Source organism: Gekko japonicus, unplaced genomic scaffold (assembly GCF_001447785.1).
Source record: "Gekko japonicus isolate JY-2015 unplaced genomic scaffold, Gekko_japonicus_V1.1 scaffold3460, whole genome shotgun sequence".
Taxonomy (NCBI): domain Eukaryota; kingdom Metazoa; phylum Chordata; class Lepidosauria; order Squamata; family Gekkonidae; genus Gekko; species Gekko japonicus.
The window spans coordinates 119,310-135,447 of record NW_015159812.1 but is presented as its reverse complement, the minus strand read 5'-3'; the positions used below and the strand labels follow the sequence as shown (position 1 = coordinate 135,447).

Genomic DNA, 16,138 nt, shown 5'->3' with positions numbered 1-16,138 from the left:
ACATTTGCGAAACACTGGGCGGTAAACCGTTGGTCATCCCTTCCTGGCTGGCTTTTCTATTTTTAAGATGGGGATGGGTTGCGTAACACCTCTGCTTCCTCCACCAGACCAGATAAGGCAGCTGCTTTTATCGCACCACGTAAATATATCAAAAAAACATTTGAAAGAAACAAAACAGTGCATGGAAACATCTTCTAACAGCTGATTTTGGCACAGAGAAGGCAGGCTGGCTACAGCATCCCCCAAGGGCTGTGTTTCTTCAACACCTCGAAGGACAACTGGAGCGGCGGTAAAGTAAGGTTTGAAACGGCTGCACGAATGAGCGTGCCTTTTCTGTTTTGAATGCATTTGTCTACATAGCCAAATAAAGAATCCCTGTTGGCTTCATTATGGAATGAAGTCAGACTTAATTGGTATTTGTGATAGCTAAGAGACCCCAAAATATTTGCACAAGGGAAGATTCGGGGTGTTTTATCAGATAGATGAATGCTTATATAATATTTAAAGCCACATCCTACCAGGTTTGACCGCTGGTCCGTCTAGCTCACTGTCCCCTGCTCTGATTGGTAGCATTTCTCTATGGGATCAGGCAGAGAAAGGTCTTTCCCAGCACCTGTTTCCAGAGATCCTGTACCCGGAGATGACAGTGATTGAGGCTGAGACCTTTAGCATGCCAAGCAGATGCTCTGCCATGGAGCTACAGTCCCCCCCCACACCTTTTTACCATGTCAAGACTTAGGGTTCCTCTTGATCAGTATTGCCTTCTTTGATGAACAGTGACTCACCATTGGGAGAAGCAGGTGTTTTCCTAATCCATGCTACCTGAGGTCCTTCACTTGGTGATACTACTGATTTTGTCTGGGAGTTTTTGTGTGCAAGGAATGTGCCCTTCCCCTGGGCAATAGTTCCTCCTCATTAGATTGAATAGTGGGTTGTAGAGATGTGCATTTGGATTCATCCAGTCCAAATATATATATAAATACCTTGCTGCTATTTTCCAGATATATTTAGATATAATTAATGCTTTTCCACTGTAGCTTGCTGGCTAGAATGAAAATCTGCACACCGAGATTCAAACGTTTACAGTTGCACACAGAATTTCAGATTTTAATTTTAACATTTGACTGTGAGGGACACTTTCAGATTATTCACTTGTTGGTGAATTTCAAGTCTTGGATAGAAAACTGAGACCCTGAACCTTAGGAATGTGCAGAGGTATCGTATTAAGTTTTGGATTTGGTTCATCTTGTTCATTAAAATTTTTTGTTCAGATTCCTAACTATCATTATGTTTTGGGTTCATCAGGATAATTGTATTTTTGGTCTCACCTAAATTCATTCCAGTGGGAAACACTGGGGAAAATGAGTTTCTATTCCTAATTGTGATGGAATTATCATGGATTGTACCCTCATGCAAGGGTAGGGATTGTCCTGTTTTTCCAATGAAGAAACCTGAAGCCTATTGTTGACGTAGGATGGCATACATTACATTTGAGCACAGATAAGTCCAACATGGCATGTCTCATGAAACATAGCATATCTGATGTTTTTAAGTCCAGTGATTTGTTGTTGTTGTTCAGTCGCACAGTCGAGTCCGACTCTTCGCGACCCCATGGACCACATCACGCCAGGCCTTCCTGTCTTCGGCCGTCCTCTGAAGTTTGCTCAATTTCATGTTCGTTGCATCTATGACACTGTCTAGTCCAGTGATAGAGTTGGTTAATAACATCATCAAAAGCTATCAACATCAGCTGTACCATTTCAAGCACATCCACTTGTTTAGTGTGGTGGCTAAGCGTCAGTTTGGTGTCGTGGTTAAAAGCAGCAGACTCTAGTCTGGAGAACGGGGTTTGATTCCCCACTCCTCCACACACAGCCAGCTGAGTGACCTTGGATCAGTCACAAGTTCTCTCAGAGCTGTTCTCTCAAGAGCAGTTCTGTCAGAGCTCTCTCAGCCCCACCTACCTCACAAGGTGCCTGTTGTGGGGAGAGGAAGGGAAGGGTATTGTAAGCCGCTCTGAGACTCTGAGTGAAGGATGGGATATAAATCCAATTCTTCTTCTTTTTCTCCTCCTCCTCCTCCTCTAAGTGAAGGGCAGGGTATAAATTCAATCTCCTCCTCCTCCTCCTAAGTAAGATATGCCATTTGCATCAACATTTTTTCTCCATATGATATTAAAAATCCTAATGTTCAGAAACTACCAGGGCATTCTATTGCTCATCTTAGAGTTACAGTTGACTGACACAGAAATTTCAAAGGCAGAATGTGAAACTCCTGAATCAGAATTCATTCCCAAATTCAAGGCAATGTACCCCCTGTGGATTATTCGGGAGCTGGGCTTCCCAGGTCACTACTGTTGCTATCTTACATCCCCCACTTCTCATGTATATTTTTCACTTCAGCTGTACCTCTGTAACTTCCTATTGTATCTGCTTATCTCATTTCATCATGCACTAGATTTTGTGTTTTGCCTACCCAACAACAGTTGAGAGTGTTTCAGAACCTCTCTGAGAGAACTGAATCTTCTTTGAGCTGGATCGTCTTTAACTCCAGCCTCTCTTTGTAGCACTCCTACTCACTCACTCACATTTCTATTGTGTATAAGCTTGATGGATATACACCTCATGCATCTGATGAAGTGAGATCTGCTGGAATACATTTTGTTACACTTCGAAGTGCCACTGGTAGGATTTAAGGGGCCACTGGACCAATGCTCCCTCTGAGCTGTGGAGTCTTGTGAGCAAAAATTCTGCTTTGTGAGCTACTGGCATTAAAGTTGTGAGCAAGCCATTTGGCGACTGCATAACTTAGTTTGCTCTGGAGCCATCCTTCCTGAGCTAAGACAAAAATGTGTGAGCTGGAGTCTAAAAAACGGCGAACTAGCTCACACTAACTCAGCTTAGAGGGAACACTGCACTGGACTACTGTGTTTTTTGGTTGCAACAAACCAATCCAACAACACCCCTGGAATCACAATATTAGCAATATGCCTTCCTTAATTGGTAAGATGTTTTTCAGTGGTCTATGTTCCTGGGAATCTTGCAGCAGATGCTTAAGTAATGCACCATGTGGCAATCTGAAAACTGAGTTGGCTAATAATGACCAAACTTCCCTAGCCATGGCCAGCCACAGAAGAGTATGAACCGTATTCTAGATTGCATGTTCTGTTCACATGGGTTAATGATAAGGAATCAGTCAACTAGACCAGTGACCTAGAACATCCCCAGAATCCTTTGCAATGCACTGGGGCTTCACGTCTAAGGAACCAATGTTCCAGGTGGGCGGCCGTGTTGGTATGAGGCAGCAGAATGAATTTGGAGGCCAGTGGTACCTTTAAGACCAACAAAGATTTATTCAAGGTATGAACTTTTGTGTGCATGCACACTTTTGTCAAATACATTGTAATGGAAGGTAAGAGTTCAAACTTACAGGCAGAGCCTGAACAAAAAATTAACATGTAACACGATTAAGATGTTTTAAGATATGCGAAGACAAAACTAGATAACAAGCTAAGGTTACATGGTCAACAGTTGTTTTGAACTGGGTTTTGTTTTGTTTTGTTTAGAACTTTCAGCCAATGTTGAAAGTGTTCCCCGAAAGTAGAAGGACTTTACCTGATGCCTTATGGATTCTCCTGCCACCAGGAGAGCCATCAGTTTGGTGGGAAATGCCTGCACTTTAGTCTTCCCTTGGGTTTTCCCTTGAGAGTTAAGAAACGTGTCTCCTGACTTAGTTTCATACCTAATAATAATTTCCTTGCCTTGCAGAAGCTGAGAGGATGACCAACCTCACGGTTATTCTTGCTATCTACATCATCACCTTCCTGCTTGGCTTCCCTTCCAACCTCCTGTCCTTCTACACATTCTTAATGAAAGTCCGCAAGAAGCCAGCCCCCATAGACATCCTCTTGCTCAACTTGACTTTGTCCGACATCATGCTCCTGATCTTTCTTCCCCTCAAAATGAGAGAGGCAGCCAAAAACAACGAGTGGCCTTTCCACAAGGCCCTCTGCACCGTCACCAGCTGTACCTTCCACAGCAGCATCTACATCAGCACTCTTTTCCTCACGGCCATCAGTGTGGACCGCTATCTGGGGGTGGCATTTCCCATCAAGTACAAGATGAACCGCCGGTCGGCCTATGCCGTGGTAGCCAGCATCTTCATCTGGCTGCTGGTGGGTGCCCACTGCAGCACAGTCTTCGTACTGAGGACCCTGGCCAATAATTCAACACCACCTTCACTGCCACAGCCAACCTCACAGCCTCCCAAACATGAGGTATGCTTCAAGGGATTCAATCAACGGCAGAAGGAGATCATCTACCCCTTCCGACTTGAACTGTGCCTTGCTCTCTTTTGCATCCCGTTTGTCATCACCACTTTCTGTTACGTCAACGTGATCCGCATCCTGGCCTCCCTGCCTAATGTCAAGGCCCGCAAGAAACAAAGGGCCATGGGCTTGGCTCTGTTCACTTTGCTCAATTACGCTCTTTGCTTTGGCCCCTTTAACATCTCCCACATCTTTGGAGTGATCTATTACGAAGACCCTAGCTGGAGAGAATATGCCTTTGCCCTCACCTCCTTCAACACCTGCTTGGATCCTTTCATCTTCTTCTTCTCCTCCAACGCCATCCGACGGAATGTTGGTGTTTGCTGGGCCAGCACGTGCCGCAGAATCCGGCCCATTTTATTGTGCTTCACTTTGCCTTGCTGCAAGGAACCCAAAGACAATAAGGAAAGAGAAGGAGCTGCCGGATTATCTACTACAAGCGGACTGGGAGTGACAGGCGGATCCACTGAATCCTCTTCCTGCGGCCATGCTGTAAAGATGTTGGAGGTCAGCCCACTGGATGCTGAGCAAGTCGCATACTGCACCAAGTTCCAAGGACACGTGGAAGACTAGACCCAGAACAGACTTTTTGTGCATAGATGCCAATGTCTAAATTTCTTTGCCCCAGTTTTGGATATGGAGTTACAAATTCAAAATTGCATTTTTGGGGACAGGGGGTTGCGTGTGTGTGTGTGTGTGCGCGCCCATACATGGAAGTCATGGCAACCTCTGGCAGCTCCTCCTGGGGTATGTAGGGCATTCAGAGAAGCGGCTCTGGTACTCCTTGGAGGTCTCCCATCCAAATACTTGCCAGGGTCGGCCCTGCTTAGATTCCAGGATCTGATGCGATCGAGCTTACCTGGGCTAGCCAGGTCAGGGCTAAAACTGCATGTTGAATGTAGATTATTATTATTATTATTTTTACATTAACATTTGAATCTTGTCTGCATATCTGGACTGTGTTTTTCTTTGTAGACATCAAATATGAGATTGCTTATATTTGCCTGCAGATGACCCATGCTACAATGAAGGTTGTACAGGTGTGACATAACTTCGTTTCCATGAAATGACCTTGACTGAAGCCGTATTAATCAGAGCCAGTGTTGCATAGTGCTTAGCAGGGCTATTTTTGGGCAGGAACGCACAGGAATGGAGTTCCGGCTGGCTTCCAAGTTGGCCACGCCCAGCAGGAACTCATTAGAATAATAGGCCACACCCAAGAGCAGAAACTTGTTCGGATTGGCTACATTAGGGGTGTGTGGCCTAACATGCAAAGGAGTTCCTGCAACTAAAAAAAGCCCTGGGTTTTGACAACAAACAAGGTAAACAGAATAAGAAGGAAAAGGTGGGTGTGGCTGGATGACCACACTTCTGGTAACATGGAGGTGTGGCCTGATATGCCAATGAGCTGTGCTGTCAGGGGTGTGGCCTAATATGCTAATGAGTTTCTGCTGTTGGATGTGGCCTGTTATGCTAATGAGTTCCTGCTGGGGGTTTTCTACCAAAAGAGCCCTGGTGCTTAGAGTGGCCCATTCGTCATCTGGCATTTGCTCCGTTGTTTTACCAAACCCACACTGGAACAGAAAAAGATGTGGCTCAAAACTCCATTCCATGCCAACTCCGTACTGACTGCAGAGTCACCCCTGAATGGCCACATAGCAGCCATAAATCTATGCAGACGGCTACCATAAAATGGAGAGGTCAAAGGAAGTGAAACTGGAATGCAGTGCGGAGGCTGCCATAAAATCCAACAATCAAAGCAAGTGAAAGTGGCATGCAATGTAGAGGGGGATTCTGTTCCAACGTGGGTTTGGTAAAACAGCGGAGTGAATGCTCAGTGCAGAATGGGCCAGAGTTGGCCCAGGACATAGGAAGCCACCGTTCAAATCCCCACTCCACCATGTACGCTGCCCTGAATTCCTCAAAATAAGGGCAGGCCTTTAAAAAAAAAAATGACAGATTTTGGAGAAAAGTTGTCTGATGTCAAATACTATTTTTCATTTGGCTGAGGTTCGATAGGTGGCATTTCATACCGGCTAGAAAGCTACAAAAGAACTGCAACGAAAAAGGGGGAGGGAGGTTTACTTTTACTGCGGAGGAAGTGCGGTGATTTTCATTGCTGTACATTCCCCCCCCCCATTGCCAATTGGTTGAGAGAGAGAAAATCTACACTGATTTTCCATGCAAATCCTTTTAAGTATTCAATCAGGGGGAGGGGACTACATGTAATCCTGTGCCTAATTTTGTCTTCACCAAAAATAGGAGACTGGGCCTGATAAAATGGTCAGTTAGCGGGTTCAATATTTAGCAAGTTAAGACCTTCTCATATTTGGGATTCTGTGGTCCTGTTCACACGAGGCAATTTGGCCCGGGAGCAGGACAGTTCGGGGGCGGATCAAACCAGCGCGATCACACCACAACATCTGGGAAGCGTCGTGCTTCCGCCCCCGAACTGGACCTTCCCGGGAAAAAGCGCCTCAAGTTGACACCACCTACCTCGGTGGTTCAACGAGTAGACGCGCTGCAATCCAGGCGTCTGATCGCCGGCGCTCCCTTGCGTTGGCACAATCCCGGCCCGGAGCCGAACTGCGCATGCTCCGACATGCGCAGTTCGGCCGGCACCCGGTCTGAGCCATGTCTTCTCCCCGGCGTTTGATCGCGCCGGGGAGAAACTGCGCCGCGGCCAGGGGATCCCGCCGCGGCGCCTCAACGTTGGCACGGCTTTTAAAAGCCGCGCCTCAAGAGGCTTTTTTCCTGTCGTGTGGCAGGGGCCTGTTTATAGCAGATTTATCCTGGAATCCCCAGCTTAGAATGGTGGTTAATAAAGCAAAAACCTGTGCTAATGTATAATTAGGTACTTTTTGTAATAAAGAGGAGAGGTAGATTCCTGGAGCTGTGCAAGCATCTAAATTGAAAGCAGTTCCCCTTATTCTATATGGCTCAGCTATTTCGATTAAAGTTTTCTCAGATAATATCGATCAACCTCTTGTTCATTTTTAAAGAAAACTGTTGAATATACCATGCTCTGTCTTGAATGCTGTAATACAGAAGGAATTTGGTCATATGTCCTTGGCTTTGTGCCTTTAATCTAAGAGCCAGTTTGGTGTAGTGGTTAAGAGCATGGACTCTAATCTGAGAGAACCAGATTTGATTCCCCGCTGCTCCACACGAAGCTCCTAGCGTGACCTTGGGTCAGTCACAAGTTCTTTCAGAGCTGTTCTTTCAAGAGCAGTTCTGGAAAGAGCTCTCTCAGCCTCACCTACCTCATAGGGTGTCTGTTGTGGGGTGGGGAAGGGAAAGGAGATTGTAAGACACTCTGTGATTCCTTCAAGATAGTGAAGGGCAGGGTATGAATCCAATCTCCTCCTCTTCTTCTTCTCCTCCTTCTCCTCCTCTGAGAACGGTTTATTAGCTGCCCTGAAATGGGACACTTTCAGATCAAAATGGATGAAAGCTATTGACGAGAAACTGCCACTAGTTGGGGTGATGACTTTTTTCATTAAAGTTTGCTCACCCTTGTCCTTACTTAACTAATTTGCTCAAGGTGGGCAGCCCTGTTGGCCTGAAGCAATAGAACAAAGTTTGTGTCCAGGGGCACCTTTAAGACCAAGAAAGTTTTATTCAAGGTGTGAGCTTTTGTGTGCACGCACACTTTGTCAGACAATGAAACGGAATTACAGATCATACTTGTATATATACAAGGTAGCTTGTTAAATTTAGCACTGTTTTGCATGCTAATTTAACAAGCAACCCTGTATATATACAAGTATGATGGGTAATTCCGTTTCACTGTCTGATGAAGTGTGTGTGCACACGAGAGCTCACACCTTGAATAAAACTATGGTCCCAGTCACACGTGCTGGAAAACGCGGGGTGGGGAAGCGAGCCTATTTGCACTGCAGTAATTTGACCTGCCACTGCGTGATCAGACGCAGCAGTGGGTGAATCGGGTTTTTTTCTTCACCACGTGTTTCCGGCGCGCTTCATTGAGGGATCAGTGATGCAATCGGAGCACGCTGGAGTGATCACACGGGAAACTCCTTCTGCAGCCCATCACAACTCATTTGATACTGCACTTTCCCAGGTATTTTTTTAACTCCATGTCTTTGGCAGAGTGAGACAGGTTGCCAACGGGTGCAGGATGCTTGCAAGATGTTCCTGTGTGATCGCGCCCCTAAAATCCTCCTGGCAGTCGTGCCTCTCACGCAGCTACTTCTGGGTGTGATCGGGACCTTTGTTGGTCTTAAAGGTCCCACTTAACTAAGGTCCCGGTCACACGGGCCAGATAACGCGGGGGTGAGGCGTGGCTGTTTGCCCTGGGGCAAAATAAATTGCGTTAGTTCGATCACACGGTCTCCCAAGTCTTCACGCTGTGGCAGGAAGCTCATGACCACACGGCGATGCTGGAGCTGGCAAAGAAGCCGCGCGGCAAGCGTTCCGTGTTTGTGCGCATGCGCAGTTCCGCGGAGCAGCACTGCTTCCAGTTTAGTATTCATGTGCATGCGCTTAGGGAAACCATCTGGTTTGCGACGGGACTCGGATGGACGCCGGAAGCCACGGGATACTAGCGCTCCCGCAATCAGACGCCCGCCCCTGCCACACATTTTCCTGATACTACTGCACTTTCTGAGTTATTTTTTTACTGCACATCTTCGGCAGGATGCCACGGGTTGGCTACAGGTGCGCTACACTTCCCAGATGTTGTGGTGTGATCACACACTGAAAATCCACCTACCATTCATGCTTTTACCGTGGCAAATCCTCTGTGTGAACGGGGCCTAATTTGCGTTTTTTACACTCTGTGGTTTTACAAGGAAGATTTTTGAATATTCCTTATTCTGACAGAATTTGCCTTTGCGGCCTTAATAAGATTGACACATTGTTTCATGATCTGCTTGAATGCCTTTTTTTTTTTTTAGAATATTAGGGGTTACTATATTAAGCTACATTATGTATCAGGCTTTGTGATCTCTGTTTTATTTGCTTAGAAATAATGAGCCTAAGATTACTTTGGCGAATCTTGTCTTTGTCCTTTTATCCCTTGTGTCCAAAAAATTAAGAACATGAAATCTTTCTGCTCAGGATTTGTAAATCAATGAGCTTCTAAAAGAATAAAAGGAAGCCATGGCAAGGAATTCCTTGGGGCGATCAGGAAGAGGAAGAAGAAGGAGGAGGAGGAAGAGAGTGGATTTATACCCCGCCCTTCACTACCCAAAGGAGTCTCAGAGCGGCTTACAAACTCCTTTCCCTTCCCCTCCCCACAACAGACACCCTGTGAGGTAGGCGGGGCTGAGAGAGCTCTTGACAGAAACTGCTCTTTTTCAAGAACAGTCTTATCAGAACTACGGCTTGCCCAAGGTCATCCCGCCAGGTGCAAGTGGAGGAGTGGGGAATCTGAAGAAGAAGAAGAAGAAGAAGAAGAAGAAGAAGAAGAAGAAGAAGAAGAAGAAGAAGAAGAAGAAGAAGAAGAAGAAGAAGAAGAAGAAGAAGAAGAAGAAGAAGGTCACCCAGCAGGTGCAATTGGAGGAGAGGGGAATCAAACCCAGTTCTCCCTGATTAGAGTCCGCGCACTTAACCACTACACCAAACTGTGCGGGCCTCTAGCTGGTCACACTGTCCAGTGCTAAGGGCCTGAGACCCTGGTGATGGCCAGAGACCGGCTCTTGCATCAGCAGGCAGGCAAGGGGGGGGCAGAGCTCTGGTTAGCCCTAGGAGCTTCCATTTGCCTGCCCCTCTCCTATATAGCCAGCAGCCTTGGGGTCCTTCACCCACACAGCAGTTTGGTGCAGAGCCAGTTTGGTGTAGTGGATAAGTGTGTGGACTCTAAGCTGGGAGAACCGGGTTTGATTCCCCACTCCTCCACTGGCAGCTGCTGGTTTGATCTTGGGAAAACCATAGTTCTGACAAGAGCTGTTCCTTGAAAGAGCAGTTCTCTCAGAGCTTTCTCAGCCCCACCTACCTCACAGGGGGCCTGTTGTGGGGAGGGGAAGGGAAAGGAGTTTGTAAGTCGCTCTGAGACTCTGAGTGGAGGATGGGGTATAAATCCAATCTCCTCCTCCTCCTCCTCCTCCCTCTTCCTCTTCTGCCTCTTCCTCCTCTTCCTCTTCCTCTTCTTCTTCCTCTTCTTTCTCTTCTTCCTCTCCTTCCTCTTCTTCCTCTTCTTATTCTTCTTCTTCTTCGTGTTTTGCGGCTTCTTCCAACCCACCCTCCCTCCCTGCATTTCGGTCCTTAACGGGTTGTGTTTTGGATTGTGCTTGTTCGTTTTGTCACAGCTTTTCTGGTGGTTTGGGCATTGGGATGGATCCTTTTGAGAAGGAGGCTATGCCTGTGTGTCTGCTTCCCCATTTTGGGGACTCCCTTTAGGGGTCTTGGGGTGGAGCCAGTTCAGTGGCATGCCCGGTTTTGGGTCTATTGGACAGCTTTCACCAACAGGTGTCAGGGGAACCACGCAGCAGCCAGCGCCCACATCGCTCCCAGGGGTTGCCACGGTTTCACCCCCCAGCAGGTGGGCTGGGGGGTTGGGGATATCAGGCAGCAGGTGGGTCACCCGATTTAGGATCTGTCCCCATGCTGTGCCAATATTCCTGTAGTGCATTCAATAAAGCTGCAGCCTTTATACAAAACACCAGTTGCCTTCATGTCTCATTCCCCGCCTTCACTCTCTCTCTGCCCCTGGGCCCGCAAAGGAATAGCCCAAACTGAATTCTAATATAGCTGTTCAAGCTGTGAAACATAAATCAAGATGGAAAACCCTGTTCCTTGAATCCAGTCCTAGCAGTGCAAATTTTACAAATGGGAGAATGAGAGTTCTTCAGATCACAAATATGGATCTTATCGGCTTTCTGATCTCCGCTGGTTCATCAACGTGCCCTATTTTGATTTTCCCTTTTCCTAGTGTGAAATTGAACTAGGACATTTCCTTGTTGTGCTATTTTGTATTCAAGCCAGATTTCAGTTCCCTCAAATGAATGTATTTTTCAATCGTAGTTGTAGGTCAATCATGTATAAATGGCATCAATGAAACCGTAAAGTGACATTACCTGCAATGAAAATTGATTGAATGAAAGGGCTCAGAACAACCCGACCTAAAAGAAGAAGAAGAGGAGGAGATTGGATTTATACCCCGTCCTTCACTACCCAAAGGCATCTCAGAGCGGCTTACAAACTCCTTTCCCTTCCCCTCCCCACAACAGAGACCCTGTGAGGTAGGTGGGGCTGAGAGAGCTCTGACAGAAACTGCTCTTTTTCAAGAAAAGCTCTTATCAGAACTATGGCTTGCCCAAGGTCATCCAGCCAGGTGCAAGTGGAGGAGTGGGGAATCAAACCCGGTTCTCCCAAATTAGAGTCCGCACACTTAACCACTACACCAAACTGGTTCACTACACCAATTCTGGTTCTAGGAGCAACCACAGAATTTGTCGTTGATCTCTAGAAAACCATTTTGTCCTGATGAGGCTGGTGTTGGTCAGGAGCAAGGGAGGGTTTGAATTCCAGAAACTTCAAGATGACCATCAGTTTCCCCTGGAATTGGGGCTTCTATTATCTGTTGGCTTGTTTTGTGTTTGTTTTGAAAGCCAAGTTAAGGAGAAGGAAATGGTTTGTGAGAAGAAGAAAAATTAAAAGCCAAATCTGAGAAGCATGACCACATCTAGGTGTTCCATTCTGAAGACAAGTGGTAGAATGGCACAGCCTTTGAATCTCATGGTACAATCTAGAACGAGTTATACCCATTGTCAGGGTTCCCAGTCAACCACACTCAATACCAGCTCTTCAGAAGATTCAGTTTATTGAGAGAGAAAGTACTTGAGATATCATGAACGCTTGTGTCAGGAATGGCAGGTTAGTGGAAGGAGCCCCAGATATGCCCCCTTTGTACTTGACCCCCTGATGCATTAAAGCCAATAAGCAAAAAGCAGCAGTTAAGGTTCCCAGTGGGAAAACGAAGAGCTACAGGTGCTCAGGTCCAAGGGCACTTGGGAGATGACAGGAGGAGGGAAGTAAAAGCCACAGAGCAACCCACACATTCCAAGCCCTGGCAGCATCAGCTGACACCCATCTAAGATCATGAAGCTCATTTTTTAAACCTAGAGTACCTAATCTGATTTCAAGGTCATGCACAGCCAGGCAGTGGGAATGAGCCAAGGTCCCCCCCAACCATGACCTGATGTCCAGATGTTTCTCATTCACACCCAACATTTCCTTCTGGGATTTGCAATTTGGGAGACAGCTGGCCCTCTCCTGGGTCTGCTAGTTGCTGAGTACAGAGTTTGCACAAGTTCAACCAACTGGGAAACTTTCAATGAACCCAAAGTTTGGTTCATTAAAAGGATCTGTTGTATCTAGGGATGAAGCTGTGTTCCCAGACTCTGCACACCCAGAGTACACCTTCTCCACTGCTGCAAGCACATAGATAAGCATATGGAGCAGAGGTCCATCAGTGGCCAATAGCCACAAGGTATAGATAGGGGCTCTGGGGCAAGTGACGCTCTGTCTTCTTGGTGCTTGGGGGGGGGTCAACAGTGGGAGGGCTTCTAATGTCCTGGCCCCACTGGTGGACCTCCTGATGGGACTGGTATTTATGGCCACTGTGTGACACAGAGTGTTGGACTGGATGGGCCTTTGGCCTGATCCAACATTGGTGTCTCTTATGTTCTTATGTTTCAGCCCATGGCAAAGACATATCACAGGATCCAAGTCTAAGCCTGCCTCTAAGATGGAATGGCTAGGTTGGTTGCTGCTTATGAACTATGGTTGCCAGGTCTGGGTTAGAAAATACCTGGAGACTTTGGAGGTGGATCCAGGAGAGGGCAGGGTTTGGGGGGGGAGGCTCAGCATGGTACAATGCCATAGAGTCCATCCTTCAAAGCAGCCATTTTCTCCAGGGGAGCTGATCTCTGTCAGCTGAAAGTCAATTGTAAAAGTGGGGAATCTCTAGGTCTCACCTGGAGGCTGGCAACCCAATCATAAACGACTGTTTTTTGCACTGGCCTTGATCTGGGTTTTTTGATATATGATGCCAGGCACCGTGGCCCTTAAGCCCTCTGTGACCTCTTGTCCTGGCCCCTGGTTGTATTCCATTTCTTCTGCATTCTCCAGTTCACCATCCCACGTCTCTTCTCACTTGTTTGTCAAGCTGCCCAGGGGATAGCTGTACCTCTTCAACCCACTTCAATTAGGCAAAGGATGGGAGGATGTTTACAAGGGACGGTGGCCTGGTATGAGCACATTGCGAGGAAATGCCTAGGTGGGGATCCATTGATCCTTGCAGGGCTAGCACTTAGCAGACTTCGGTGGTTGCTCTTCGGAGTCTTAATGGCAGGTGGAGCCGAGAAGTAGCCTCTTTCCTGTTTGCATTTTCCAAACCAGGCAGATTGTCCAGTGTGATGCTCTATTGGGAACTGAGGCTTCCTGCAGTGAAAGGATAGAGAAACAGCCCTAGTTAAAAACCACAGCTTTGGAGAGGTTATTTTCTATCTGATCGTTTTCAGTTGATGCAATGGAGAGTCATTGGAAGCGCTGATGCAATGGATAGTCATTGGAAGTGCTTGTTCTCAGGAGGAGGAAGGGGCCCTCTACAGGAGTAGAAGACGAATGCAAGCAAGTAACATTTTCTATCAGACTGTCCTTCAGGGAGAGCTTAGAACTTTGTAATGGAGGGAAGCGTGGGATTGCAACTGCAAGGGACAGGGAGATAAAGTACATGGCCTTGGGGGGAAATGATATCAAGTCAAAGAAACACGGGATGAGATTCTCAAGGTGGGCCAACAAGAAAAGCACAAACAAGGGGACTGGAACAGGCCCAAAAAGTAATTGGAAAATTATCACTTATGCATATAACCCCTTTCCCATGTTTGGCTCTCAGCAGGTGGCAGTTCATGGTAGTATTTATATAGAGGGTGCTATCAAGCCAAAAGAAAAACAATGTTTTTTTTAATTACTTTTTATTTTATGTTTTCAAAACCACAGTACAGATGAAGAAAACAAAATCAAAGATTACAACGTCAGAAGTATAGCATAAATTAATGAGACAGACATACTATATAAATAGGGAGCGGTGGCGCAGGCAGTAGAACGCCTGCTTAACAACTACGAGCAGCCATTGCGGCTGTTCGAATACCACCGTGGCCAGAGTGAGCTCCCGGCCTTTATCCCAGCTCCCGCCAACCCAGCGGGTCGAAAGCAAATTAACATCAAAAAATGCGAGTAGACGAATGGGTACCTACCCTTAGATGGGTAGGGGGCACCCACCTCTGTCGAAGGAGGCATGGTGGAAAATGCGGATGGTGTGGAGAAGCGGATGGTGGCGGACGACGGCGAGGACATCGGCGGCGGTAGCGGCGGCGGCGCTGGTGGAGCGAGGAGGAGCAGAGCGATCCCTGGTGGCTAGAGGGAGCACCGAGTGACAGCGGCGGCAGCAGCAGAAATCGGGGGCCGCCAGGTTTAGGAGCTGTGGAGGAACAGACGCCGAAGCCGAGCCAAGGATGCAGGAGAAAGCAATTTCCACTGAGGGTGCTGGTAGGCAGTCCCACCCCTAACGCTAATGTGGCCCAAGATAGGAAATTAGTTCCTAGAACGACCAAAATGTGAACCGCCCAGAGACCCCTTCGGGGATTAGGGCGGTATATCAAGTGTAAAGTAAATAAATAAATACATCTAAAGCAATACATACTGATTTATCAATTCCATTAAGAGTATCTGAAACACTTTATCATTACCACAGACATAGATCATCAATCACATTAGGGATTCCATCTTGTTTTACTAAGTGTTCCATAATGGGAAACCCAAGCTGTATCAAAGTTGGATGAGGAAATTTGAGAATCAAGATAGGATAGGTTGTCAGTTATTTTTGCCGTAATGTATTGGTCCCATAGTTTTTTGTGCCATAATGATGTCAGGTCCCCAGTCAAATCACTCTCCACACGCACTTTCTTTAGTGAATGTTTTTATTAGAGATGTGAGATGCTATGGGTTCACACTCTTTGTTAGGACTGGTTGCAAGGTGGGAAACTCAAGGTATAGTTAACTTACAACCCCAAATTCCATGCATTCAATGTCAGCATTACTACAGTGGTCCTGAAAGATATACAACCACTATCTAGCCAGGTACAGATCTTACTCCAAGGACATTTCTCGTGAGAACAATGTCTTTGGGGCCTCTTCAGAAGATTACCAAGCAAGCCTCCCTATTCCACTATGCGCACTTACTCCCCCCTCCTCAGGAATGCAATGGCAGGGGAGGGCAGGGACAAGGAAAAAGAGATACAGCATGCAAGCAAGTAAATCATGGGGAAGGGGTACAGAATACAAGCAGAATACATCATCAGGTACACCAGGTGCCAGTCATTTGCCCATTGCCAGATGCCTGAGTCTGACAAATGATAAATCTGGGGTTAATGTACTTTCCCAGTGGGAGGCTATTACAGTCTTAGGAGTGAATAAAAGAACTGAAATGGTGTCAGAGAGGGAATAAGGGCCATTTCTAGGTTTCCAGCTATTAAGAAAAGTGATCTGGGGTAGGGGAAAGTCCTGTAATCAGCCCCGTAGCTAGGGAATTTTTTGGGAGGGGGCCTTGGGGGGGCAGGTAATTAAATCAAAGCACAATGCAGGTGGCATGTCAGGGCACTTTGGGGGCAGCCCAGGAAGGAGGGGGCCCAGAAGAAAGACTAGGGGGCCAGACCCCGTGAGCCCCATGTTAGCTACAGGCCAGCCTGTAATAGTTTTGAGTTGAAAACAATCGGGTTAAGCCATCCAAAAGACAGAGATTTTTCTGGCATCCAAGATTTGCAACTATGAGAATCCGAAGATGCC

The 16,138-nt window shown here is 46.8% G+C and overlaps 1 protein-coding gene across 1 annotated transcript; it reads left to right on the top strand.

Moving 5' to 3' along the window:
• Window positions 1-215: 215 nt before the first annotated feature.
• Window positions 216-5,158, top strand: LOC107107399 (free fatty acid receptor 2-like). The gene is made up of 2 exons (XM_015407701.1): window positions 216-294; window positions 3,768-5,158. Exon 2 carries the CDS (start codon window positions 3,779-3,781, stop codon window positions 4,898-4,900), a length of 1,122 nt encoding a protein of 373 aa, XP_015263187.1. The 5' UTR covers window positions 216-294; window positions 3,768-3,778; the 3' UTR covers window positions 4,901-5,158.
• Window positions 5,159-16,138: the final 10,980 nt, after the last annotated feature.

What these genes read in the sequence shown, in the direction of transcription:
- LOC107107399 (XM_015407701.1), top strand. Translation starts at nt 3,779, where the DNA reads ATGACCAACCTCACGGTTATTCTTGCTATCTACATCATCACCTTCCTG.